Source organism: Ictalurus furcatus, chromosome 21 (assembly GCF_023375685.1).
Source record: "Ictalurus furcatus strain D&B chromosome 21, Billie_1.0, whole genome shotgun sequence".
In the NCBI taxonomy this organism is placed as follows: Eukaryota; Metazoa; Chordata; class Actinopteri; order Siluriformes; family Ictaluridae; genus Ictalurus; species Ictalurus furcatus.
Window position 1 is genome coordinate 7,868,311 of NC_071275.1, and position 27,224 is coordinate 7,895,534.

At 37.3% G+C, this 27,224-nt stretch overlaps 3 protein-coding genes across 4 annotated transcripts; 2 read left to right on the top strand and 1 right to left on the bottom strand.

Moving 5' to 3' along the window:
• Window positions 1-349: 349 nt before the first annotated feature.
• On the top strand, window positions 350-1,700 carry LOC128625336 (protein ATP6V1FNB). The gene is made up of 2 exons (XM_053653559.1): window positions 350-1,150; window positions 1,256-1,700. Exons 1-2 carry the CDS (start codon window positions 745-747, stop codon window positions 1,372-1,374), a joined length of 525 nt encoding a protein of 174 aa, XP_053509534.1. The 5' UTR covers window positions 350-744; the 3' UTR covers window positions 1,375-1,700.
• Window positions 1,701-1,785: 85 nt separating this feature from the next.
• On the bottom strand, window positions 1,786-9,905 carry LOC128625335 (deoxyribonuclease gamma). The gene is made up of 9 exons (XM_053653558.1): window positions 9,804-9,905; window positions 6,191-6,321; window positions 5,830-5,918; window positions 5,553-5,645; window positions 5,306-5,418; window positions 4,542-4,654; window positions 3,592-3,749; window positions 2,430-2,526; window positions 1,786-2,014 (listed from the first exon to the last, which is right to left on the bottom strand). The coding sequence occupies exons 2-9, from the start codon at window positions 6,317-6,319 to the stop codon at window positions 1,949-1,951; spliced, it is 858 nt and encodes a 285-aa protein (XP_053509533.1). The 5' UTR covers window positions 6,320-6,321; window positions 9,804-9,905; the 3' UTR covers window positions 1,786-1,948.
• Window positions 9,181-23,349, top strand: abhd6a (abhydrolase domain containing 6, acylglycerol lipase a). 2 transcript variants are annotated; one of them, XM_053653556.1, is made up of 9 exons: window positions 9,181-9,608; window positions 11,546-11,677; window positions 15,612-15,768; window positions 15,972-16,085; window positions 17,652-17,784; window positions 18,316-18,473; window positions 19,841-19,895; window positions 19,991-20,091; window positions 22,155-23,349. In XM_053653556.1, the coding sequence occupies exons 2-9, from the start codon at window positions 11,559-11,561 to the stop codon at window positions 22,335-22,337; spliced, it is 1,020 nt and encodes a 339-aa protein (XP_053509531.1). In that variant the 5' UTR covers window positions 9,181-9,608; window positions 11,546-11,558; the 3' UTR covers window positions 22,338-23,349. The 2 variants fall into 2 exon arrangements, with proteins under 2 accessions (XP_053509531.1, XP_053509532.1); XM_053653557.1 differs by lacking the exon at window positions 9,181-9,608 and adding an exon at window positions 10,072-10,242.
• The last annotated feature ends 3,875 nt before the right edge of the window (window positions 23,350-27,224 follow it).

Here is a 27,224-nt window from a genome sequence, read left to right on the forward strand (position 1 = left end):
TTCTTCTTCAGTTGGCAGGAACCCAAGGCTGGAGATATGACTTAAGCTCGTGTTCTCTTTGTGCTATGCTGTGCAAGGCTAAATATAGAAACCTTGGTCTGTCCTGTGCCATGAGTCTGTTTCCCTGCAACACCCACCATGCAGTTATAATTTAAATTGCCATGTGCGGTACAAACCTTCCATTCAAGCAGATCTCCATTACTTATGTGCTTCTTGGTTGAAGTGTGCTATTTTCTGATCCACTTTAACCAGGAGCCGTTTTCATTTCCTCTTATTTTGGGGTATTAAGACTTTCTTTCATGCTGTGTGTGGTGTGTTTTTTTTTTTTTTTTTTTTTTTTTTTTAAATTTTTTTTTTTAAATTTTTTTTTAAAAAAAATTTCTTTTAAACATGACATTAGGCTGTGGCCTTTACAGAAAGCCACTGCCACCATTTGGGCTAATGTAAGAACTGCATTTGCAAAAAACCCAAACAAATGGGAACTATTCCCCATGACTCACAAACATTGTCACTTCTGTAGCTCTTTTGTGCAAAGGAACTGAATATGAACTAGCAGAGTCTCTATTGCGCCACTCTGGGTCAGCATGGATCTCCTTTTGTTTTTCTGTCAGCACTTTGTTGTTGCAGAGGATCAGACCTCTGTTTGGTTGACCACAGGCGAAGCATGAATGGCAAACTGCTCTTGGCTTTCCCTTTAACCAGAGTGAGAGTCTCAGGCCAGTGCACATTAACTCCAGCCTGAGAATGAGGACCTTACTGACAACCCAGCACCAAAACAGCTACCGGGAGCTGATCATGAAAGAGGCGTACACACGGCTCAACTGGAGGATGAAATATGGCAAGGACTATCCTATCAGATTCGCTTTGTGCAAATCCAAGACTGTGAATCCGACCACTGCCCCTAAAGTCACTTTGCCCCCTGTAGTAAAAGCTCCGGAGAAGAAGAAGGAAGCCCCAGTGCTACAGCCTGCTCTCCGTGAAGCTCCTCTGATGCGACCAGTCAGTCCTCAATCCAAAGAGATTCTTTATAATGGTTTATCCAAAGAAGGCAAAGGACGTGGCCAATACCTGAAGAGACGTGTACAGAAGATGCCTGAAGAAAGGTTTAACTACCCACTATTGTCCTCGTGGGAATACGGATGGAGATTAGGTAATGAAGTCTTTGAGTTTGGTTTTGATGAAATGTAATTATTCTCTGTAAAAAAAATTTTTAACCACTTTAATTCACAGAATTGTTACTTAACTGTGTTGACAGGTAATTATGGACATGACTACAAATCACCAGATAATGGAAGATCGGCGGTTGTCAGGAGCACTTTCTATGCCAGGAGTGGTATTTTTAATATCCCCTCTGCAACTGATCACCTTGGGTGACCAACTTTTCCAAAATGACCAGGATCACACTGTTGCCACAGAAATAAGTTTTCCACATAATTGCTACTAAATACCAAGGATTTGTAGCTACTTATGCTGTGAAATGGTTTAAAAAAAAAAATAAAAAAAAAATTAGCTGGATTACATTACAAAGTGTCTAAAATCTGTATTATATAACTGTATTATAACAATACACTTATTATTCTTGTTCAAGTTCTCTGCAATGAAATTTGATCTGTCAAGTGGGGATTAAATTAATGGGAGGTGAAGGCAAGAACTTTGAGCACCAACCTACTGTTTCCAAGTAACCACTAAACAAACACCTGAATTGTGCTGGTTTATAATTAACATGCATCACCTTTTGAAATAAAAGCCCTGAGGTTGCCTTTCTTAGGGGGGAAAAACATGGAGTAGTTAGAACTGTTTCACTTTAATAATCATGAACCTAAACAAACTGGTTCAACACGTGACCTATATGTTCACATGACATGATTAGTTTTGAGTTAATGTATAGATAATGTATAGGTCTTCTTCTTTTAATTATAAAGAATAAAAGGTCTAGAGACTAATCTTGTCAACCTTTCCTCTGAGCTGCGTTTACAGTAATACACAGAGGAAAATGATCACTCACAGCCAAGGCCTAGGAAGAGGGAACAAGAGAAAAAAAAAAGTGAAGGGTGGTACTACTACAACTCTATCTATATATTACATTTTTATATATAATCGCTCTCTCTCTCTCTCTCTCTCTCTCTTTCTCTCAAAACTTATAGCACACATTATTACTATTACAATGCAGCTATATCAGTAGTTAACACTTAATTTCCAAAGAAACTTAAGTATGCTCAATCCCAGATTCTTGAATGCTTCTATATTACATATTTAACTGAGACAGTATTTTATCAGCAAATTTGTTTCTAAAAGCACAACATGCATCAGTTATTCCTCCAGGATCAATATTGGGCCCACATTTATTCCTCCAATGTACTTGTAGCCAGCCTGAAAGCTGTATATATTATCCATGTTGTGTTTGGAATGAGGGGGAAATATCTGTGTACCTCTTGTTCAGTGAGTCCAAACGCCTGTTTGAAGTCATACACATCTACCGACTCCGGTTTGACGGCCTGGATCATCGTCTTTCCGTGAAGAACGACCCTGCAGGAAACATAGCGTGTGTATGGGACGTTACTCAAGTACATCAGATGATGAACTTCAGAGACATTTATTTCAGATGGTTAGCATACATGTTTAGATTGCATTAGTTTAAATTTTACTTGTGTAATGAGCCAGGTTTTATTAGCTTTAAATCCCAAATCTTTTATTGTATGTAATTCTCACTTCCTTGTTTTATTATTAATGTAATAAGATTCTTTATTATTATGAGTAACTCAAATGAAAACCTTAAGTGTGACATAGAATTAAATCAAACTTTTTACTAGAGGGAACTTGATGATGCTTATCTGTTCGAACACTTAACAAGAAAAACATTTGTGACTCCTATTTTCATTAACCAAACTCACCCTTATTATTATTATCATCAGTAGTAATAGTAGTGGGAATAGTATCATCATCCAGCCGTCCATTTTCTGTACCACTTATCCTACACAGGGTCACAGGGAGCCTGGAGCCTAACTCAGGGGACACCCTGGACAGGGTGCCAACCCATCGCAGGGCACAATTCTGCATAGAAAGGACAATTTGGAAATGCCAATCAACGTACAACGAATATCTTTGGACTGGGGGAGAAAACTGGAGTACCCGGAGGAAACCCCTGCAGGCGAGATTCAAACCCCCAACCCTGCAGGTGCAAGGCAAATGTGCTAACCACTAAGCCACTGTTATCTTATTATTATTATTAAATTGTGAACTGAATATATTGTCCTGAATTAATGCTAAAATAATTAACACCGTCTCATGCTTACAAATTTGTCTCAGTTTGGCTGTGACATTGGTTAAACTTTTCAAGTCCTAACTTCACTTATTCATCTTAAAGCATATTACTCAGAGTGAGGAAAGGACCCACTGATGAGTTATTTTTATGAGATTTTATGTTTTATGAGTTGTTTTTTTTTATGTCAGGTTCCAAATAATGGAACTGATGACACTGATTATATCAGAATATCAGCAGGATTTTTTTTATTTGTCATATAAGGAAAAATTGGGGACATCAAAACAAATGTCTGTAGGTTTCAATTATTTATTTATTTTTAAATTCCTGACCTGTCGTAAGCGCATTTCGTGGACTCTTTGACTGAAGTGTCCAGTTTATCATGCGTTAGCCACACGAAACTGCTGTCTGAGCGCAGGCGAATGTTACGCCATTCCTTCTTGGGGACGTAGCCACAGGCAGCGTTGAAGTCCCCCATGATGATGAAATTCTGTTGAAAAGAAATGTCAGGTGGGAGGACAGAGGTGAAACAGGAACTGAGTGTTGAACTGGAGAAGTAATCTGAGACCGTGTGTGTGTGTAACCAGTTGCATGGAATAAGTGATGAAAGATCAGTTACACTTGTTCAGAGGAAGGTATCTCTTATTTCAGCTTATGTGACCTCTAAACTCTACCGTCCAAACATCACGAAAAAAACAAAAATCAAGCCTTGTAGAATGAAGAATTTATATATATTTTCTACACTAAGAAGATTGATAGAGTAATAGTCTTTATATATTTATATATTATGGATAACAAACTGTACAGTATATAAAGTATATGCTTACTTTCCTAAAACAGCACATCCTAAAGTGCTGTATTCCTTTTATACCACATTTTTTTGTTTACTAAGAAGGACATGTTCTTTTTATCCATAGTTAATTTAATGTTGTGGGAAAAATGTTAGTTCCTGCTACCACTTACAGTGTAGCAGCTATAAACATCCATTCCCTCATCTGCCTCTCGAAGTTAATAAGACAGAACAAACAAACAAATGTGCCAACATTGGAGACTCCTTCTGTAAATTTCAAATAAACTTCTTACAGAAAATCAACAATTACACAAGTCCTCTTGAACTAGTTGTTATCATAGAAACCATAATGTACTAGAATGAGTGCATTAATATAAACCTGTGATACTGTCAGAGCTGCTGTTATAGAAAATGAAACACCTTCTGACCAATCAGATTTGAGAATTCGAGAGGTGTATATAAAATGTATCATAAAGCATTGATGTACTTTACCTGTGATTGCCAGTGTTGAGAGACATTTTGGTAAACATCATACAGCTCATCTATTTCTTTAACTGCTGCTTCTGGAGGGGTGTGAATGGGTATGATGACAAAATCCTTGATTTCTATAATAACAATAATAAATAAAAAAATCCATGTTGCCAAATATACGGCCATTCAAATTCGTTCAAAATTTCAAAAAAGTTCAAAATTTTACAAGTAAAACGTTTGTATTGTGTTTGTTGCTGAGGGCAAGTGTCGTCTTCTCATTATACCTGTTATATATACCCAGTATGCTGAATGTGGTAAATTATGTAGTAGCCAGGTGGCAACATATTACCTGTTGTTATAACAATTATTATTTATTTTATTATTTTTTTTAAAGAAATTGTTAAGAACTGGGATTTGCATCCATCCATTTTCCATACCGCTTATCCTACACAGGGTCGCAGGAAGCCTGGAGCCTATCCCAGGGAACTCGTGGAGGACAGGGTTCCAACCCAATGTAGGGCACAATTGTGCACACACACTCATTCGCACTACAAAATGCCAATCAGTCCTCAAAGCATGTCTCTGGACTGGGGAAGGAAACCCCGGAAGCACGGGGAGAACATGCAAACTCCATGCATAAGGGTGGAGGTGTGAGGCAAATGTGCCAACCACTAAGCCACCAACCCCCCCTCGAAGATTTTATATTCCATATTAATGTCAATGTTGCATCCAACTGCACAACACATTGGTTACTAAACAGTGGAGGAACTCAGGGTTTGTTTTACCTGTAGTTGGTGATGAAAACCACACAACGAAAGGTTCTCTGGCAAAGGCATCAATGTCATCAGTCTGCGTGTCAGGATACTGATAAACCGACTTCACAGACACCAACTTCTGCCTGCGTGTAGAGGAAATAAGATTATCGAGTGTTCAGTAAAATATGTCACTAACCACATGTGCTGTAGGATAGTGAAAGCACCGTGAACGTTCTTTCTTAATAGTTTCTGGTTTGTGAATCCAAATAGAAGGTACCTGTAGACAAAGGCATACTGCTCCTTGTATGATTTTCGCCCCAGCCTCTGACTGATGACGTAACCGTATTCATGCTTCTTTCCATTGTACTTCCTATGGATGCAATGAGTTGCTCAGTGACTACCACTTTACACCAGTTTTTCCTTTCTTTCTGCTACAGTATTTCATGTCCTTGTGGTACTCCATTGTATAAAGTACTACTATGGGAAATAAGAGTAGTGTGATGTGAGAGTTTTATGACTGTATATTAATCTGTTTATTAGGGGTTCATGCAGACCTGTTTAGATGAGTCATCAGCCGAGGGAACGCCGTTCCCTTAGCATCTTTGATTTCCATGACGAGCATGATGTCACAGCGGGCGATACTCTGCAGTGTGAATAGTAATGGACATGTTATGGATGATGTCACATGCAGGAATAATTGTACTGTATGTAAGCTAAGTGGGGCGGTGAGCATGCTACCCCACAATTGGACAACATCTAGAAAATCAGTGGTCACCAACCCTCTTTCTTGAGATCTACCTTCCTGTAGGTTCATTCATCGATCCATCTTCTACCACTTACTCCTTCTTCAGGGTCGAACATTTTAAACAATATTTAAGTCAAGAAAATACTGAAGAGACATAAAGCAAATCTCACCTCCAGTATCACGTTAAGTACTTCAGGTTTAGAGATTTTGCTTTCTCCAAAGGATCTGATGTTGAAGGAGCAGATTTTGAGGCTTAGGGCTCCTCCGAGGCTCAGCAGGAGTAACACAGCGGGCTTCATTACTGCGAGAGAGGACACAGTAAATGAAAAGAACTGAAGCTGAAGTCTCCTTAGCTGGATACACTGTCACCACTTCCTCAGTTTTATTGCTTCCTCATCTGTACACTATAAAATCACCATTATTCATAGAAGAAGCCTTTGTTTATAGGAACTACTGTGTAAACTGCTGTTATTCCCAGGGCCCGTATCTGGAGACAAATATAACACACATATCCTGTTTGCGTCTGTAAACAACTCCATATTAGGCAGTGAATAAGGAACATCAATTCGAATGTCCAACTCTGTGAGAAGTGAACAAGGACTACCGACTGTAAAAGATATCAATAATAAACACATAAACCTCATTATGGAACAGTGAAGGGAAACTGTAATGCTACAGCATACAAAGACATCCTATACAGTTGTGTGCTTCAAACTTTGTGGTAACAGTTTGTGGAAGGTTCGCATATACAGCATCTCACAAAAGTGAGTACACCCCTCACATTTTTGTAAATATTTGATTATATCTTTTCATGTGACAACACTGAAGAAATGACACTTTGTTACAATGTAAAGTAGTGAGTGTACAGTGTAACAGTGTAAATTTGCTGTCCCCTTTTACTCTTTGGACCGGAGAACGCGATGGCTGTTTTGTCCAAAAACTATTTGAAATGTCGACCAGTTGGACCGCAAAACACGATTGTGGTACTGTCCATCTCAGATGAGACCGAGCCCAGAGAAGTGGGCAGAGCTTCTGGACAGTATTGATGTATGGCTTCTGCTTTGCATAGTAAAGTCTTAACTTGCATCTGTGGATGCAGTGGCGAATGGTGTCCACTGACAAAGGCTTATTGAAGTATTCCCGAGCCCATGTCAGGATATCCATTACAGACTCATGACAGTTTTTAAGACAGTGACGTCTGAGGGATCGGAGATCACGCGCATTCAGAAGTGGTTTTCGGTCTCGCACTTTATGCACTGAGATTTGACCAGATTCCTTGAAACTTTTAATTATATTGTGCACCAAAGTGTTGGATTATTCTCTGATGCATCTGTTGGCAGATTGCCGAGCCGCGACCCATCCTCGCTCTTGAAGGACTAGACCTTTTTTGGAGGCTCCTTATATACTATGATTAGACGACTCCCTCACCTGTTTCACATCACCTTCTTATTTCAACATGTCACGTCGCTATTAGTCCTAAATTGCCCCTGTCCCAACTTTTTTGGAACGTATTGCATGCAATTTCAAATTAACGTTTCAGAAAACTATACAGTTGATTAGGGAAAACGTCAAATACATTGTCTTTATACGTTTTTGTTTAAATACAAGTCAAAGTACATTTACAAATTACTCCTCTTTGTTTTTATTAGCATTTTCCATACTGTCCCAACTTTTTCGGAATTGGGGTTGTAAGTGTAAACTAATAACTAAATAAATAATAAATACAAAATCACACATATGTAGTTTCCTTTAGTTCCTGACTTTTTTCAGACACCTTATAGAATAGTAATATAATATAAAACATGATGGGGAGTGCGATTATAGGAAAATAATCAACGACGAGGTGGTGTGATGTGGCCCGAAACAAAGTGGAGTTACTGTTACCACCCTGAAGTCAATTATTTTCCAATAACAGCACATCCTGAGGTGTTTTATTCCTCTTATACCACAACAATTTTCCCAAGGTGACCAATTTTCATTTATTAAACACTCATGTTTTACATTTTATGTTGTGGACCGTAAGCCAAACAAGTTAGTTCCTGTTCTCACTTCCATTATAACAGTTATGAACAGTCGTTCAATCACCAGACTCTGTTTTTCTCTCCTGCTGAATCTTTAAAACTTCAGGCAAATCAGAGAAACCTTGTGAAGAAAGATGTCCTGTTCACACTGAAAACCCACGCTGTGCACCTGCCAGACGACTTTTTTTGTCGGCGTAAAAGTGACATCGGTCACTTCCCTATACTTTCCCTTTAAAGATCCGAGCAGGAATCCTAGTTCGTGAGTCCAACTGTGTGTTGCCAGATTGATCTAAAACCCGCTGTTTTAATTACACTTATATAACGGATTGCATTGATGTGGCTCAAACTCTGTACAGCATCATATGAAAATAAAACCACATTCACAACAAGTTCAAAAGTAACCACATAAGTCATGTGAAAGAAAATCACATGAAAATAATCATGTGGGAAAATAAACAAAATGTAAAAATAACGATGAATTAGTTGTGTGGGGAAAATAAAAACATGCACTACATGTGGAAAAATTTACAGTTAAAATAAATGAATAATAGAAAATCACATTTGAAAACAAAAACATGCAGGGCATTTTACACAAATTTTACATAAAATCACATGTAATAAATAAATAAATGAATCATGTATAAACATCCATCCGTCCATCCATTTTCTATACCGCTTATCCTTCAGCGTTGCGGGGAACCTGGAGCCTATTCCAGGGAGCATCAGGAACATGGCGGGGTAAAAACCGGAGTACCCGGGTAGAACATGCAAGCTCCACACACACAGGGCAGCGGCAGGAATTGAACCCCTAACCCTGGCAGTGTGAGGCTAACATACTAACCACTAAGCCACCGTGTGCCGACTGTATAAATATCAAATCTGAAAATAAATTAATCATGAAAAAGTCACATGAAAATAACAACACATGCACTACATATATGAATTTTGTGTAAAAATCACGTGAAAAATGAAGCATGAATAAGTGGAAAAACTAAAAAGTAAAATGAATGCAAATACATGTGTGAAAAAAATATTTTGGTGGGAAAAAAATCATGTGAAATGAAATTAATTTTGAAAAATCCTATGAAAATAAATGGAACATTTGTATAAAAAAAAACAAAAAAAAAAAACAAAAAACAAACAAACAAAAAAACCACCACCAAATTAATCATAAAAAAATCACGTGAAAATATACGAATGAAAAAAAATATACAAAATAAATGTAAACATCTGTAAAAGAAAATTAGAGGTGAAAATTAACGAATCATTAACAATCAGACGTAAAAACAAATAAATAATGAAAAAAGTGTCATATGAAAATAAAAATATGATCATTTAAAGGAAGTTATTTATTAGTGGCCTATTAGCATGAACGAGTAGGAAATGGATATTTTTAATCAACCTGGCAACCTTGTACCGTCTGATCTTCTAGCCTCTCGTGAAGACAGAAGCTGAAGTGTGTAGATATAGATATATATGTGTGTACGTGTGTATGTGTGTGTAGTGGAAGAGGGGGAACATTCCGCTTTTGAAGAGAAACCCTGTCACACCTGGGAGACTGCTGAAGGTAGACTGTGTTTCAAATATGAAATGTTATGGCGATAAAACCGTAGAAGAACCGCGTTTTATTCTAAAATAAATAAACATCGCGTTTCTGTTTTTTTGGTGTTTTTTTTAAAAAAAAAAAAAATCTGTTTATGCTAAACTGAACTGCAATAACGCTGAGGATATTCACTAAAACACTCCAGACACTCCCACTTACCTGAATGCGGTGTGTGTTTAACTCTAAGCTGCAGTGCTGTGTGTGTGTTTCTTTCTCTTCTTTTCAATTAAGACTCAAAGACACATTACAAATGCGCGTGCACGCGAACGCCATGTACAGTGGCTGAGGCTGCTGCAGTCACGTGACCTGCATGGACTTTGGGTTCTGCTCAGGTTTTAATCTGCGCTCATCAACCTCAGCAAGTTTTCACCTGTTTCTCTGTGCATTCATCTGCCCCCTGATGCCCCCTCCCCAGACTGAAACCTGCTCCAGACTGTAGCTGTAACATGATGTTGAACTGATGCTGCTGTTAATCTGTCTGTCACAGGATCCTGCTGTATACAGAGGCAAAACAAACAAACAGTGGAATAAATATTTGATTCCTCTTTTTAATAGACATTACATTCTGAATAATGGAATTCAAACACCGATAAGTTCGGTAAGATATATGTTCCTTTTAAAATCACATATACAGTGCTGTGCAAAAGTCTTCGGCACCATATTTTTTCCGTTATACATTATATAGATTATTTCATACAGAGTTGTGTATTATTGAGACAGTACCAAAAAAAGTGTACTCCAGTCATCCATAACATTAAATTAGCTGTGTATGAGTTGCATTGCTTATTAGATTTTGGTGTTTTGTGTTTGTTTATTGTTCAGTTGGGGGGGCAGTGGTGCCTTGATGGTTAAGGCTCTGGGTTAATGATCAGAAGGTCAAGGGTTCAAGCCCCAGCACTGCCAAGCTCTGGGTTAATGGTCAAGGGTTCAAGCCCCAGCACTGTCAAGCTCTGGGTTAATGATCAGAAGGTCAAGGGTTCAAGCCCCAGCACTGCCAAGCTGCCCTTGAGCAAGGCCCTTAACCCTCTCTGCTCTGGGGGCGCTGTATCATGGTTGACCCTGCACTCTGACCCCAACCTCCTAACATGCTGGGATATACGAAGAAGTAAATAATTTCATTGTATATGTGTCCAATAAAGACTCATTGAGTGGTTTTATGTTTTACTTTGTCATTTTTGTTTTTGCTGGCCATCTTGACCAGGACTCCCTGGTAGAAGAGATACTGTATCTCAACGAAACCTTTCTGGTTAAATAATTAAGAAATAATTAAAACCACTGACAGGTGAAGGGAAAAATTCAATTCAGTTTTATTTGTGTAGCGCTTTTAACAATGGACATTGTCCCAAAGCAGCTTTACAGAATTATAGGCTGTAATAAATTCAGGATATAGATGTTAATCGTATGAATTTATCATTAATGAGCAAGCCAGAGGTAACTGTTGAAAAATGTTGCGCTGTCTTATCATTAAAGTTAAGGTGGGTTATGAGTTTATTACAGTTCTGCTGTTCATGTTATGAAACATTTAATTACTTTTTGTATTATGTATATATTTGATATACAGCAGTTAATTTCTGCGCAACTGATTATAGGACGTACAGCAATATCCAACATGCACGATACTGTAATCATAGACAGCAACTGAACATCATCACTGTAGCAGTGTTTCATTCGGCAGGAGGCTGTCTTGGCTGGCAGGATTCTTCTCACAATGTTATTTCGAGATAAAGATTGTCCATTGTTCCTTATGTAATCCTATAATTCTGTAAACCTGATGAAGCACCAAGAAATGATTGGCTAGTGATAAACTGTGGAAACCACAACGCTGTGAAATTCAGCGCAGGCGCCATTTTATGAAATCTTGGCATGCACAAATGTTAGTAATGCTCCTTTTTGTTTAACAGGCGAACTGCGGTGATGGATCCAGACGTTGTGAACATGTTCATCATCGCTGGAGGCACCCTTGCAATCCCCATTTTAGCTTTCGTGGCTTCTTTTCTGCTTTGGCCTGCAGCCCTTTTCAAGATTTATTACTGGTGAGTGTGATGGAGATTCCTCTATTTCTATTTTTTTTACAGTTACATTTATATAGATAGACACTCAAAGCGTTTTACATAGTATGGGGGGTGGTCTCCTCAACTACCACTAGTGTGTAGCATCCACCTGGATGATGCCATGGCAGCCAATGGGAGAATTTTGCCAGGACACCAGGGTTTACTAGAAGTGTCCTGGGATTTTTAATGACCACAGAGTCAGGACCTCATCTGAAAGACATTACATTAATGGAGTGACCAGAGTGACTTACATATATCTAATTTATACAAGCTTAGTTAAGGGCTAAGGGCCTTGCTCAAAGGCCCAGCAGTGGTAGTTTAGTGGTGCTGGGATTTGAACTCATGACCTTTCAGTCAGAAGTCCAATGTCTTAACCATTGCCCAGGCTGTGCTGTTTTTACAGTATAGTGTCCCCATGACTAGACTGGGGAATTAGGCCCCACACAGACCACAGGGTGAGCACCCCCTGCTGGCCTCACTAATACCACTTCCAGCAGCAACCGTAGATTTCCCCATGTCTCCCATCCGGAAACTCTGCTTAGCTTCAGTGGGATATCAGGTGAGAACTTCAGGGAGACAACTTTGCTTAGCTTCAGTGGGATATCAGGTGAGAACTGCTTGGACATATGGAGCTGGCTGGGAGGGAGAGGTGACCAATGCTGATTGGTCAGGAGATGTTGATTTTTTTTGCTTAATGTTTTATTTGTAGTTTGCTCAGACCCACTGAATGTTTTTCTTCTTGATAAAATTACATTATACCACAGCGCCATTAAATGCTGATTGGTCAGGAGGTGTTGATTTAATTTTCTCTAACAGCTGCTCTGACCGTAGTTCCGTCTGCAAGACAAATCACAGGTTTACATTAATGTGTTATTGTTTCTATATTAACAACTAATTCATGTTTATTTAGCATTTATGCATTGAGTCTCTAGCACTAGAGAAAAAGGAGGCAAATGTTTTGTGGACATTCAACAACATTAAACATAACCGTAAGCATTTCTTAATAAAAAAAAAAAAAGGTTGGTGATGGAAGGTGTGTTATAAAACACTTAGTGAAAAAGTGCTATTACTCCAGTCCGCACCGGTCCGAGTCACACCACCCTGGCATTGATTATTTTTCTAGAACAGCGCACTACCAAGTGTTACATACCGCACCAGTGCACCAGTAATATTTTTAAGCCATTAGCCACTTATAATCTCACTGCACATAATATTCCCAGATCCCTTCTGTATCCTGTATAAATGATAAGTGAGATTTCGTTTGTTCCCGTTTGCTGTCATGTGCCCTTTGCTCTTTCTCCCGCAGACTTGTGCTTGTCATGTCTAGTCGTTACTCTTCAAAATGAACTCTAAAATGCAAATTAACATCTTCTACAGACTGTACAATGCTGAGAGAACCTTGTATTTCACTTCACTCTCTTATCTTTTCATAAAGATCAGGGAAGGTACTTCTAATACTGCTTATCTTTGGCCTCATGGAAGAGAAGTGGGTGAAAGGTGATATAGTGAACGGTGACAAAGTGCTGTGTGGGATGAGAGAATTTTATGGAATAAGTATTTTTAAGGGCGAAGTATATATATATATATATATATATACTATATGTCATATATATATATATATATATATATATATATATATATATATATATATATATATATATTCAGTTATTGAGGTTTGACACATTTAATTCAGGTGACCAGTAAAGCAGGCTGATAACTCCATAATAAATATAATAGCTTTTATAATGGTGGCTTGTGATTTCCACCAGTGTAATAAAACCCCCTCAGTATGCTTCTTATACTGGGAACCCAGGGAACTACTGCTGCACTGTGTAATAGAAATGCACATAACTTATTTATTATTAAACTACATCACATCCCTCCCATTCATTACATGTCTAGTTCTGTATATGGAAAAATGCATTCCTTATATAAACTGCAATCATTTTGTAACTGGCAAACTAGGTCAAGCTAACTCTAGAATTCAAAATTAAAAATAAATACACATCTCCATCTTAAAATCGTTTATTTTCTTTTAAATAAGAATGGCTTGAGGTTTTTCAGTACACTGTTTAGATCTTATGATTTTTTTTATTGAAGCAAAAAAATTATCCAACATGATCACCCATGTGAAAAACTATTTACACCCTTAAACTTAAAATCTGCTTGTGTCATTTTTAGCAGCAATAACTGCAACCAAACTGGTGATCAGTCTTTCACTTTCTTCTAGGACTAGGACTTACTCCTATGCTTTGGATCATTGTCTTGCTGCATAATCCAGTTGCGCTTGAGTTTCAATTTACGGACTGAAGACCGGACATTCTCCTTTAGGATTTTCTGGTAGAGAGCAAAATTCATGTTTCCGTCAATTATTGCAAGTTGCCCAGGCCCTGAAGCAGCAAAACATCCCCATACCATCACACTGCCACCACCATGATTGACCATAGATATGATGATCTTTTTGTGGAATTCTGTGTTTAGTTTATGTCAGATGTAACGAGACCCCTGTCTTCCATACAGTTCCACTTTCGACTCATCAGTTTACAGAACATTCTCCCAAAAGTTTTGAGTATCATCAAGGTGTGTTTTGCCAAAATTCAGACTAGCCTTAATGTTCTTCTGGGTTAGTAGTGGTTTTCACCTCGCCTCTCATCCATGGATGCCTTTTTTGCCCAGTGTCTTTCTGATAGTGGAGTCATGAACAGCTTATTGATGCAAGACCATGTCCTTGGGTTTTTTGTGACTTCCTGTCACTATATATATATAGTGGCAGGAAGTCACAAAAAACCTATATATTTATATTTATATATATATATATATATATATATATATATATATATATATATATATATATATATATATATTCTCTTAAACACAGGCTTAATTCCAGATGGCTTCTTATTCAGTATATACAGTTTTGTTCACTAAATTAGCTCTATTTATTGTCCAACAGATCACCTCAGAGATCTCCTGAGTGACTCCCCAATTTTTTTTTGGTTCTTTTGGTTCATGTAAATGTGATAAATTATCCAAACAGTAAAATCACTAATCAACTCGTACTAAAGGAGGTCCAAATGGCAGACTATTTTAAGGACATTATAAAGTCCCTGTGGTTTTTGCTTAAATATTTCAGCTGAACATTTTGTAATGTGCACATGGGATGGTGGAATTACGCCTCTGCATTGCAAGCCACCACAACTCGTTCAGGGGTGGTGTGCTGCTACAAGGACAGTCAGTTTCTAAAACTGTTTTAGTCACAAATTAGTCCACCTCTCCTATTCTAATCTGACCTCTTTGTATTTATTAACGTAACGTAAATAAGCCACAGGACTTCTGTTTCTGGTGCACTTTTACCTAAAGAAGCAGCAGAACGATGAGTCTATTTTAACACTCTGTACTGCAGAATTGTTGTGCATGAACATTTGTTTGCACTATAAAGTAGTTTTGTGCCCTGAAGCAGATGCAGCAAAGCGATGCGCATGTTATAATTTATATAATCTTATATAATATATTCTGCTTATTTATAGAATACTTCAATACAAATATCAATACATCCTACTAGATAAAGCAAAATCCTCCTCTTCAACAGTCATCGTCAAGATCATGCTCAAAAAATATTTACATTTTTGTTTCCTACAATCATACAAACCAACCCCCCCGGACTCTGTGCAGGACACTTCATGGACCTCCACAGGGGCATTGTCATGCTGGAACAGGTTTGGGCTAGGTTGCTTAGAACCAATGAAGGGAGAAGTTTTAACGTTGCAGCAAACAAAGGCATCCTATATAATTGTGTGCTTCCACATTTGTGGCAACAATTTGGGGAAGGCTCACACATGGGTATGATGGTCAGGTGCTCACATACGTTTGGCCTTTTTTGGCTTAACAAGCATTTTGTGTTGTTTCTATTTGATAGGTATTGGAGGAGGAGACTGGGGCTGCAGGTGGATTATGCAGAGCATGACGGATATCGCTTCTGTTACACACACCGTGGGAAGCCCGGGAGTCGGCCTTCTATACTCATGCTTCATGGCTTTTCTGCTCACAAAGACATGTGGCTGGCTGTGGTGAAGGTATGGGCTTCATCTCATCCTAATTATATCAGTAAATTGTCCTACTTTAGCAAGTCTGTTTGTCCTTTACAGTATTATGTTTGATTGGATGATGCAGACACTTGATTATGCAGATAATTATTTTCAGTTATGAAATGAAAAAAAACAAATTCGTTTTATTATTAGACATAAATATTAGACAAGACACATTTTCATATTTGCAGTTCTTTCCAACCAATGTGCATCTGGTGTGTGTTGACATGCCTGGCCATGCGGGCACTACGCGCACTAGTGCAGTGGACTACTCCATTGAAGGCCAGGTCAAAAGGATACATCAGGTATTGTTTATTATCATTTCCAAATGTCCATACACTCATGGTGACTCGTTTCGGCTCTTCATAAGCACAGGTAAAATTTCTTATCAGTGTGTAGAATACCTGTTAGAGACAGGAAAGTATATAATTGATTGGATGGATGCATTGTAATTCTCTCTTGAAAGATTCTGCATCAACGCACATCATAATCAGGCTTTAAACTTTTACATCGCGCCACAACAATACCACACGTTTCTAATGAAAAATCAGTTCTACATATATTATGGGGATGGTTTGGATGTGATATTATATATTAAAAGCAGTGAGAAATATAATGTAGACTACAGAAAACAAAAACCCACAAGAATTGTTCCATGATCACATCATCGCATCCTGGATCACGTAAGGAATAAAACACTTTGGGCATGCTATTACACCATGTAGTAATATTGTACTTGGTGGTAAATTGTGCTATAAGAGTTGGGATGCGCTGTTATTGGGAAAGAGTCAACTTTGGTGCGGTAAAAGGAATTTCACTTTGTGTCAGGCCTCATCACACTATTCCATCATTGCTTGTTTTCATACAGTGAGTCAAATAAAAACCTTTATTTAAAAAATGTTTTTTTTTTTTTTGCATAATATGTTTGTTGCAAATAGGTGTAAATTAAAAAAAATTGCATTTGTAAAATGTTACTTTTGTTGTTTTTTAACAGATTTTTAAAATATGGTTTACAATCTGTTTTTCTACGTTATGTCACACTTTTAAGCTTCTCCTTTTACTCACGATCACGAAATGAACCACATTTTGGGACAGTGTGATTTAATCAGTAATGGAATACTGGATAAAACCTACTGGCTTTCCATTTAGTTATGTCTATTTAAGTTGCTGCTTCTTATATCCTGCTAAAAACTTCAAACTCATTCATTTATTTACTGAGATTCAGTTTTGGGTTGTTTTGTTATGCTGGTCAGAGTGGCAGTGGATCATGGGAACACTGGGTGTGAGACGGGAATGCATCAGTCCATCATAGGGTGCTCTTAGCTCTGCTTCTATACTTCATTTGACCAGAAGTGTGCAATCACTGAGCGTTTTTTTTGTTTTGTTTTACTGGAACGTTAATATTATCCACTGAGGTTGCATCAGACAGAAACCACTGTGCAATATTAGTGTCTTGATTTTAGCTCCTTCTGACTGCTCACACTCATGCGCCTCTCCAAAATCCTGTGCTGAAAATAGATGCCCTTGTTGAGGCCTGAGGCTTTTTTTTCATCAGTGTGTCTGCGTCCTTGTATTACTCACAAACGCTTTGATGTCTGCGTCTTTCCACACTGAGTAAGCCTGTGTATGAGGAAGAGAAACTTTAACCAGCTGATTTTAAATGTATGTTTGAGCCTCACTTATCCTGAATATTAAGATGGCCTGATGCAGTGTTAAGCACAATTCATACTAAATAAAATGAAGTTTTGATTCCTGTGAATTTTTTTTTCGTCCCCTAATCTGATATTTTAACATATAAACCCACAGTTTGTGTGCAACTGTCTGAAATTGGAATTTGCTTGCATTTCTTACCTTTTGCTCTGTTTCTGCAGTTTGTGGAAAGTGTTAAGCTGAATAAGAAGCCTTTTCACCTGGTGGGTACATCCATGGGTGGTTGTGTAGCTGGGGTTTATGCTGCTCGCTATCCATCTGATCTGTCCAGTCTCACACTGATCTGTCCTGCTGGTTAGTATCGCGTGATACCGATGCTGATTTGATACTAATGTTCTCACTTGCTCTGTCACATAAAACACAGACATGATGGCAGCATGTTGGAAGACCATCTGTATTGTGTTGGTTAACATTCAGCTGTTTTATTTGTACTTTTAACAATAGACAAAGCAGCTTTACAGAAATCTGGATGTAGACTTAGATCCCTAATGAACAAGCCAGAGGAGACAATGACGAGGAAAATCTCACCGAGACGACATGAGGAAGAAACTCACCGAGACTCCAAAGGGAACCTGTTCTGGGTGTAAAAAACCAATACAGTATACAGGTGTAGAAGAGAAAAGGAAAACAGTGCTAAGTGTGATGAATTGGCTGATATGTCAGATTTGATCTTATACCAGTGCAGCTTGTCAGGGAGATGGTTTGGTTTGATTGTCAGTATTGGATTGATGCATCCCTATACATCTGTGTTACAAAGTCTGACTGTGGATTATTATAAGAGCCTGTAAGAACACAGAAATGTGCCTCTCTTTTTTTGTCACGTAGGTCTGAAATGCCCCAAGGAGAGTGAATTTGTGAGACGTTTGAGAGACTTGGAGAACAGCACGGATGTCCCAAGAATCCCTCTCATCCCCTCGACTCCAGAGGAAATGGAGGATATGCTGAAGCTTTGCTCTTTCGTGCGCTTTAAGATCCCTCATCAGGTCTCTTAATTTTACAGCCTATTTTAGGAATTCCAGGAAAATTATTTTATCTTGCACAAACAAGGGGTCTACTTCAGAATCATCTTGTTGAATGATAAGCAATCCCAGGATCCCGGGACTAACAGCTTTATGCAGGGGTATGGAACTCATTTTAAGTAACGGGCCACATGACACTTAGTCTACTGTCAAAAAATTCCTTATAAGTGTTTTCATTTATCTGTATTTATCTAAAAGGTGCTTTCTAATTGCACAAACCAATTGGAAAGGTAACATCTACAAAACACATGAGCAGACTGCAGTTCCACCCATCCATCCGTTTCTTGGGCACAAGACAGGGGACACCCTGGACAGGGTGGCAGTCCATGCAGGACTCAGTCACGCACATACACATTCACACACTACAGACAATTTGTAAATGCCAGTCAGCCAACAATTTTGGATTGGCGGTAGAAACTGGAGTACCCGGAGGAAACCCCAGAAGCACAGGGAGAACATGCAAACTCCACACACACAGGGTGGAGGCAGGATTTCAGGATTTGAACCATTCCCCCTTGAAATTGCATTATAAGTCATGAATCTACACAAGATAGGCCATAATACTGATGAGTTTGCACAATTTTTTTTTTACAAATAAAACACAACATAATTGTGTACTAGTAGTTATCCTGTTGCTGTGAAACTCCTACATACAGTAGTCGTTTTGGAAAGAGACATGTTCACAGCAACATATTATTATTATTATTATTATTATTATTATTATTATTATTATTAATTTTTTATTTATTTATTTATTTTTTGCTTGTTAATGAAATTAGGTTTCTTGCTCTATTTTGCCCCCTAGTGGACCAACAAAGACTAGCTCTTTTTTAAATTTTCAATTCAATTATAGTCCACAAGACAATTTTAATTTACAACACAGATTAAAAATTAATTTGGTGGCCCAGATTACAACGTTTATCATGCTTGTGGGCCATCTGTTTAAATAAAGTTCTGTATTATTGACTGGAAATCTGTGAGTTGAACTTTACAAGCTTTATGTTGGGATTGTTTTCTGCTTCTTCTGTAAGGCCTTTTGGTTAAAAGTGTCTACAAAATGAATAAATGCAACGGAGGTCTCTTGAAAGCAACAGGTTCAGCATGTTCTAGAGTGTTTAGATGTCTCTTGTTCTAGGTCTTCTGCTTCAGCTGTGACAATTCATAGGCTTAAATGTAGAACTGAGCAGATTGGGTTCCTTCACATTCGCTTTTAAAAAAACCCAAAACATTGTTAATTAGAGCTGTGGCGGTCCAGCTTTTTATGATATATATAAATTATATATAGTATAATAATAATAATAATAATAATAATAATAATCTTTTTTTAACAGATCCTTCAGGGATTGGTCAAAGTCCGTATTCCACACAACAACTTCTACCATGAGGGTGAGTTTCATTCTCTGAGCTTTTGTACTGTACATGTCTCCTGTGTGCCTGTTGTAAGTTGATGTGTGGCTACCATTCTTCTCATTTTGTTTCAGTGTTCATGGAGTTAGTAGGAGAAAAATCCAGACACTGCCTGCATGACAACATGCACCTCATTTCAACACCACTTCAAGTCATTTGGGGGAAGCAGGATCAGGTAGGATTAGATCACAACGTCACAACGTCCTGAACATCATGAAACAAATTTAAAGCAATAAACTTGAGTTGATCAAGGAAGATCTTACTGTATGTCTGTTACAGTCTGGGAAAATTCTCTTATACACAGTCAGGTCTGTTAATATGTGGACAGTTATAAGGCATTGTTATTTTGTCTGTCTCGAATATACCATAGTACATTGAATTTGAAATTAATTAAATTAAGACGTTCAGCTTTCATTTGAGGGTGTTTACATCCAAATCGGGTGAACGTGTAGGAATTACAGCACTTTTTAAATGTGATTCCCTTTTTAAGGGGCCAAAAGTAACTGGACAAACTAACATTATTATGAATTAAATTGTCATTTTGAACACTTGGTTGCAAATCCTTTGCAGTCAATGACTGCCTGAAGTCTTGAACCCATCACCAGACGCTGGGTTTCTTCCCTGGTGATGCGCTGCCAGGTCTTTAACGCAGCCATCTTCAGCTTGTTCTTGGGCCATTTTGTCCTCAGTTTTGTATTCAGCAAATGAAATGCTGCTCAATTGGATTCAGGTCCTGTGATCAACTTGGCTTTTGTAAGACATTCCACTTTATTGCCTTAAAAAAGCCTTAGGTTACTTTGGAAGTATGTTCATTTGCAGTGTAAAGCGCTGTCCAATGGGTTTTGAAGCATTTGGCTGAATCTGAGCAGATAGTATAGCCCTATACACTTCAGTGTTTCTTGGGAACCAGTCCCATTGGCAGCCACACATGCCCACACCATAAGATGAGGTGGTGTGCTTCGGATCATGAGCAGTTCCTTCTCTTTGCCATACTCTTCTCTTCCCATCATTCTGGTACAAGTTGATCTTTGTCTCATCTGTCCGTAAGCTGTTCCAGAACTGTACAGGCTTTTTGCTAGATATTTTTGGCAAACTCTGCTTTGGTCATGTTTTTGAGGTTTATATCATAATGTTTTATATTTCATGGTAAACCCTCTGTATTTACCTTGGTGAAGTCTCTCTTGATTGTTGACTTTGACACAGATATGCAAAGATACCTCCTGGAGGGTGTTCTTGATCTGGCCAACTGTTGTGAAGGGGTTTTTCTCTTTACCAGTGAAAGAATTCTTACCTCATCTACCACAGTTGTTTTCCATGGTCTTCCAGACCTGTTGGTGTTCCTGAGCTCACCATTGTGTTCATTATTTTTAAGAATGTACCAAATAGTTGGTTTGGCCACACTTAATGTATCTCTCTGATGGGTTTGTTTAGATTTTTTTCGCTTGCTTCACTGGCAGCGACAACACTTTGGACTTCATATTGAGAGATAACAGCAACAGATTGCAAATGGAAAAAAAAAAAAATTGCACTTACACCTCTACTGTGCACTTTGCTTCTTCTGGAATTCAGTTAATGGATCTTGTATGGTAACACTACTTGTATTGTTCTCTGCTTGATATATCACTTTGCTTGTATCTTTCTCATTTGTAAGTCGCTTTGGATAAAAGCATCTGCTAAGTGAATAAATGTAAATGTAAATGCAAAATTTGTAATCATCTCTAGACATTTTTAACTCTGATACCCTTATCAAAGCTGAAGGTTTTGCACTTGTACGGAGCTTTTATACATGTAATTTCAACTCCAATATACTGTGGTAGACAGCTAAAATTACAATATCTTTATCAACGCCCAAATCTTTATGAACCTGACTGTATATAGTGTATATGTAGCGTGTGAGCAGTCTTTGAGAAGCCAGTCAAGAGCACATGTTTCCCCTGAGGAAAGTACAGTATTTATTGTGTTAGATTGGTTTCTTTACACGATTTGTTTTGTTGACTTTGATGCATGCTACACCCTCACTTCATTTTTAACTTCCTGGAAGTCTTTTTGTTTGTAGACTCATGGTAAAATACATACAAATGTAGAGGTACATGTTCCTTTTTCCTCATTAAAAAACTGTGGGGTGTGTAAACGTTTGTACCCAAGCCACGTCATTCTTGTACATGTCTGTTTTAACAAAGTGTTTTGGTATGATCATATATTGTTGTCATATGTCTGTGTGGATGTACTATGGTGCAGGTGCTAGATGTATCTGGTGCATCTTTGCTGGCTGATACTTTGCCCGGATGTCAGGTCGATCTGTTAGACAACTGTGGCCATTCTGTGGTGATGGAGCGTCCTCGGAAAACTGCTCATCTCATCATGGACTTCCTCACGCGCCAGCAGAATTGGGGAAGCGGTAGCAACAAAAAGCTCTCTTGAAACTACACTTATAATATAATTTGTAAGAAATTTGTAAATCTTAAGTGTATTTTTCTAGCAAACCCTCAGGGACAGATCACCAGGGTTAAATTCACTCTTGTACTATTTAAGATTTAGCAGAATTAGAATCAGAAGCACTGAAGATTTTACTGTGAACTGGAAAAAACACAGGCACTAACATTTTAATGACAGTTTCAGGTTTTACCAATTCAGAAAATGCTCACAAAAATACTATTATTACATTTTAGAAGAAATGTCATGCATTCTTTTAGGTAATAGTGAAACACTGCATGTACTTGTGTGTACCTTGTGTTGCAAAGCACTTTTTCAAGACTTCATTGTATGAAACAGCATAAGGTTTTAATATGTATGGTATTTCTTCTGTGTTAAAACCCACATATAGAAGCTAACACAAGTGCTGAAATATAATGGTGTATTATTTATTTTTCATGTATATGTATATTTCATGTGCATTTACTTAGTGTATTTACCAAGTAAACTAGGTTTGGGTTGAGGGATTTATAGTCGCACCAACAACAGTCTTATAGTTAGCTTGTATATGGTTGTACTGACAGAATGCTTCATTATAAATGATAAGCATCCCTAAATCTGAGCTCTGTCTGCCGTCTGCACCTGTGGCTCAGTGAACAGGTAAGTATGTGTCTCAGTCTGATCACTGTTCAAGCCTGTGTTCAGATGAGCCCAAAACTAAAAGGCACAATTTTGCTTTATGAGCACACATCTTTGTCACTAATGGATGTGAAGTGGAAGATAAATCCATCCTTGGTTTTGAGGTCTGACCTGGTATTATGTTGAATGTAGTATCGAAAGATCACGTCAGTGCCCTTTGTTTTGGATTTTTAACTTTCCATTAACACCACTAGAGGACTTGTGCTATACCATTAGAGATGTCACCTTTTTATATTGTGATATGCAAAGGTAAATAAACATTTAAGATTTGTATTAGACCTTAAACTTTAGTTATTTTGTCTGAATAAATGTTTTAATTGAACATCTTGAGTATTTTCATGTTTATATGATTTACACATTTAGTCAATTTAGTCACATAAGCTATGTTAAATCCTACTCGTATTGTTCTGATAATGTTTTTTTTATCTGCATTGTGGCCAAAAAGATATTTAAGGACTTCATTACAACTTTGAAAAAATAATATGCCAGCATTGCTAACAAAAAAAATCCTAAAAACTTAAAAACTTTACTGTAAAACCCCTACCACATGTCAGTGGACAGTATGAGTGATAAAAGATATATTGCTCATGCTGATATTTAACTGCAATCTGCAGAAATGTATGAATACATAAGCAACCACTTGAGTGTTTAAACCTACTTATATAAGCTTTTAGTTTATAGAGCTGTTAAAAAATTAACACACGTGCATGTCCACGTGCAAATGAGAAGTCTACAACTGTACTGAAATATATTAACTGTTGATTAACTGTTTCTTATGGCAGATAAAAGCTATCAAGCCATCACTAACCAATGGTTAGTGGAGAACATAAAACAAAGGAGATGAGAAGGCTTTAGCAGCTGCTTGCAGACCATGGCTTCAGCAGTCAGATGAAACCAAGAAAATGTCAAGAAAATCCTACAGAATCAGCTGGTCTTTTTTGGGGGTTAATAAGAATAATTTAATTGATGACAGCTGTATGATAATTACATTTGAACATGAGATTGAATGTGATTTATTCTGAACACAGAATAATCCTCCACATCCCCGATTGTAAAAGGGAGTGCACAATTCAGAAATACTATTAATTAGTTTGAAAACATGTGCTCAATAAGTCTTTAAAAACGTAAACACAACCCCAATTCCGAAAAAGTTGGGACAGTGGAAATGGAAAATGCAAAAAACAAACAAACAAAAAGAGTCATTTGAAAATTCAATTCACCCTGTACTATATCGAAAACACATTATTAACAGATTATTTGATGTTTTACTTTGTGAATATAATTTATTTTTGTAAATATACACTCATTTCAAATCTGGTGACTGCAATACACGTCAGAAAAGTTGAGACAGTCGACGGTTTACCGCTGTGTAACATCACCTTTTCTTTTATTTCTTGAATCTTTTAATTATATTGGGCACTGTAGAAGGTGAAATGCCCCAAATCCTACCGATTTGTCTTTGGGGAATGTTGTTCTTAAAGTGTTGGATTATTCTCTGATGCATCTGTTGGCAGACTGGCGAGCCCCGACCCATCCTCGCTCTTGAAGGACTAGGCCTTTTTCGGAGGTTCCTTATATACTATGATTAGACGATTGCTTCACCTGTTTCACATCACCTTCTTATTTCAACATGTAACACCGCTATTACTCTTACATTGCCCCTGTCCCAACTTTTTTTTGCAACATGTTGCATGCATCAGTTTCATAATAAATGTTTACCTTCAAAAACTATGTAGTTGATTTGGTAAAACATCAAATACCTTGTCTTTATATGCTTTTTGTTTAAATACAAGTCAAAGTACATTTACAAATCACTCCTCCTTGTTTTTATTAGCATTTTCTATACTGTTCCAACTTTTTTGAATTGGGGTTGCACTTTACTTTATTAAATATTTAATTAAATGTTTTATTTCTACATTCTTACTGGATTTTTTGAGTCACACGCATCTTAAGCAACAATGTCTCATGATGTGACCATTAACTTTCCTTGAACTTTAGTCATGCATGTTTTATGAATAAGTGAGAAGTTGCATGCTTTCATAGTTATGCAACTTATTATTTTGCCATCTGGGAAACATTTACTGTAAATATATTATGTAGCTTCTGAAGGGCAATACTAAATTACAAAAAAAAATAAGACCTTCAAACAAAATAACAATTTACACCAATCTCCCTGTTCAATATTTTACACCCCCCCCCTCCCCCCCCCGGCTCTTAATGCGTCGTGTCGCATTCTTGAGCATCAGTGAACTTTTGCACCTTCTGTAATAGTCGTGTACGAGTCCCTCGGTCATCCTCAGTGTGAAAAGATGGTTCTCAACATCATATAGTCACCGTTGGAAAAGGGGTCAAATATGCAGAACTGTTATGTCCACAACTGTATGTGATTTAGTAGAGAGAGAAGAGAGATTAATATATATTACTGTACATGGAATACATAGAGAAATATCCATTTAAATCCACAAATTTCAAGTATCTTGTGCTTTTATTTAAAATAAATGACTTAATTACTTAATAATGATCCCGCTCTGTATTTGTAATATCAGTTGCTTCACCTGTTTCACATCACCTTCTTATTTCAACATGTAACACCGCTATTACTCTTACATTGCCCCTGTCCCAACTTTTTTTGCAACATGTTGCATGCATCAGTTTCATAATAAATGTTTACCTTCAAAAACTATGTAGTTGATTTGGTAAAACATCAAATACTTTGTCTTTATATGCTTTTTGTTTAAATACAAGTCAAAGTACATTGACAAATCACTCCTCTTTGTTTTTATTAGCATTTTCTATACTGTTCCAACTTTTTTGAATTGGGGTTGCACTTTACTTTATTAAATATTTAATTAAATGTTTTATTTCTACATTCTTACTGGATTTTTTGTGTCACACGCATCTTAAGGTACAATGTCTCATGATGTGACCATTAACTTTCCATGAACTTTAGTCATGCATGTTTTATGAATAAGTGAGAAGTTGCATGCTTTCATAGTTATGCAACTTATTATTTTGCCATCTGGGAAACATTTACTGTAAATATATTATGTAGCTTCTGAAGGGCAATACTAAATTACAAAAAAAAATAAGACCTTCAAACAAAATAACAATTTACACCAATCTCCCTGTTCAATATTTTACACCCCCCCCCCTCCCCCCCCCGGCTCTTAATGCGTCGTGTCGCATTCTTGAGCATCAGTGAACATTTGCACCTTCTGTAATAGTCGTGTACGAGTCCCTCGGTCATCCTCAGTGTGAAAAGATGGTTCTCAACATCATATAGTCACCGTTGGAAAAGGGGTCAAATATGCAGAACTGTTATGTCCACAACTGTATGTGATTTAGTAGAGAGAGAAGAGAGATTAATATATATTACTGTACATGGAATACATAGAGAAATATCCATTTAAATCCACAAATTTCAAGTATCTTGTGCTTTTATTTAAAATAAATGACTTAATTACTTAATAATGATCCCGCTCTGTATTTGTAATATCAGTTGCTTCACCTGTTTCACATCACCTTCTTATTTCAACATGTAACACCGCTATTACTCTTACATTGCCCCTGTCCCAACTTTTTTTGCAACATGTTGCATGCATCAGTTTCATAATAAATGTTTACCTTCAAAAACTATGTAGTTGATTTGGTAAAACATCAAATACTTTGTCTTTATATGCTTTTTGTTTAAATACAAGTCAAAGTACATTGACAAATCACTCCTCTTTGTTTTTATTAGCATTTTCTATACTGTTCCAACTTTTTTGAATTGGGGTTGCACTTTACTTTATTAAATATTTAATTAAATGTTTTATTTCTACATTCTTACTGGATTTTTTGTGTCACACGCATCTTAAGGTACAATGTCTCATGATGTGACCATTAACTTTCCATGAACTTTAGTCATGCATGTTTTATGAATAAGTGAGAAGTTGCATGCTTTCATAGTTATGCAACTTATTATTTTGCCATCTGGGAAACATTTACTGTAAATATATTATGTAGCTTCTGAAGGGCAATACTAAATTACAAAAAAAAATAAGACCTTCAAACAAAATAACAATTTACACCAATCTCCCTGTTCAATATTTTACACCCCCCCCCCCCCCCGGCTCTTAATGCGTCGTGTCGCATTCTTGAGCATCAGTGAACATTTGCACCTTCTGTAATAGTCGTGTACGAGTCCCTCGGTCATCC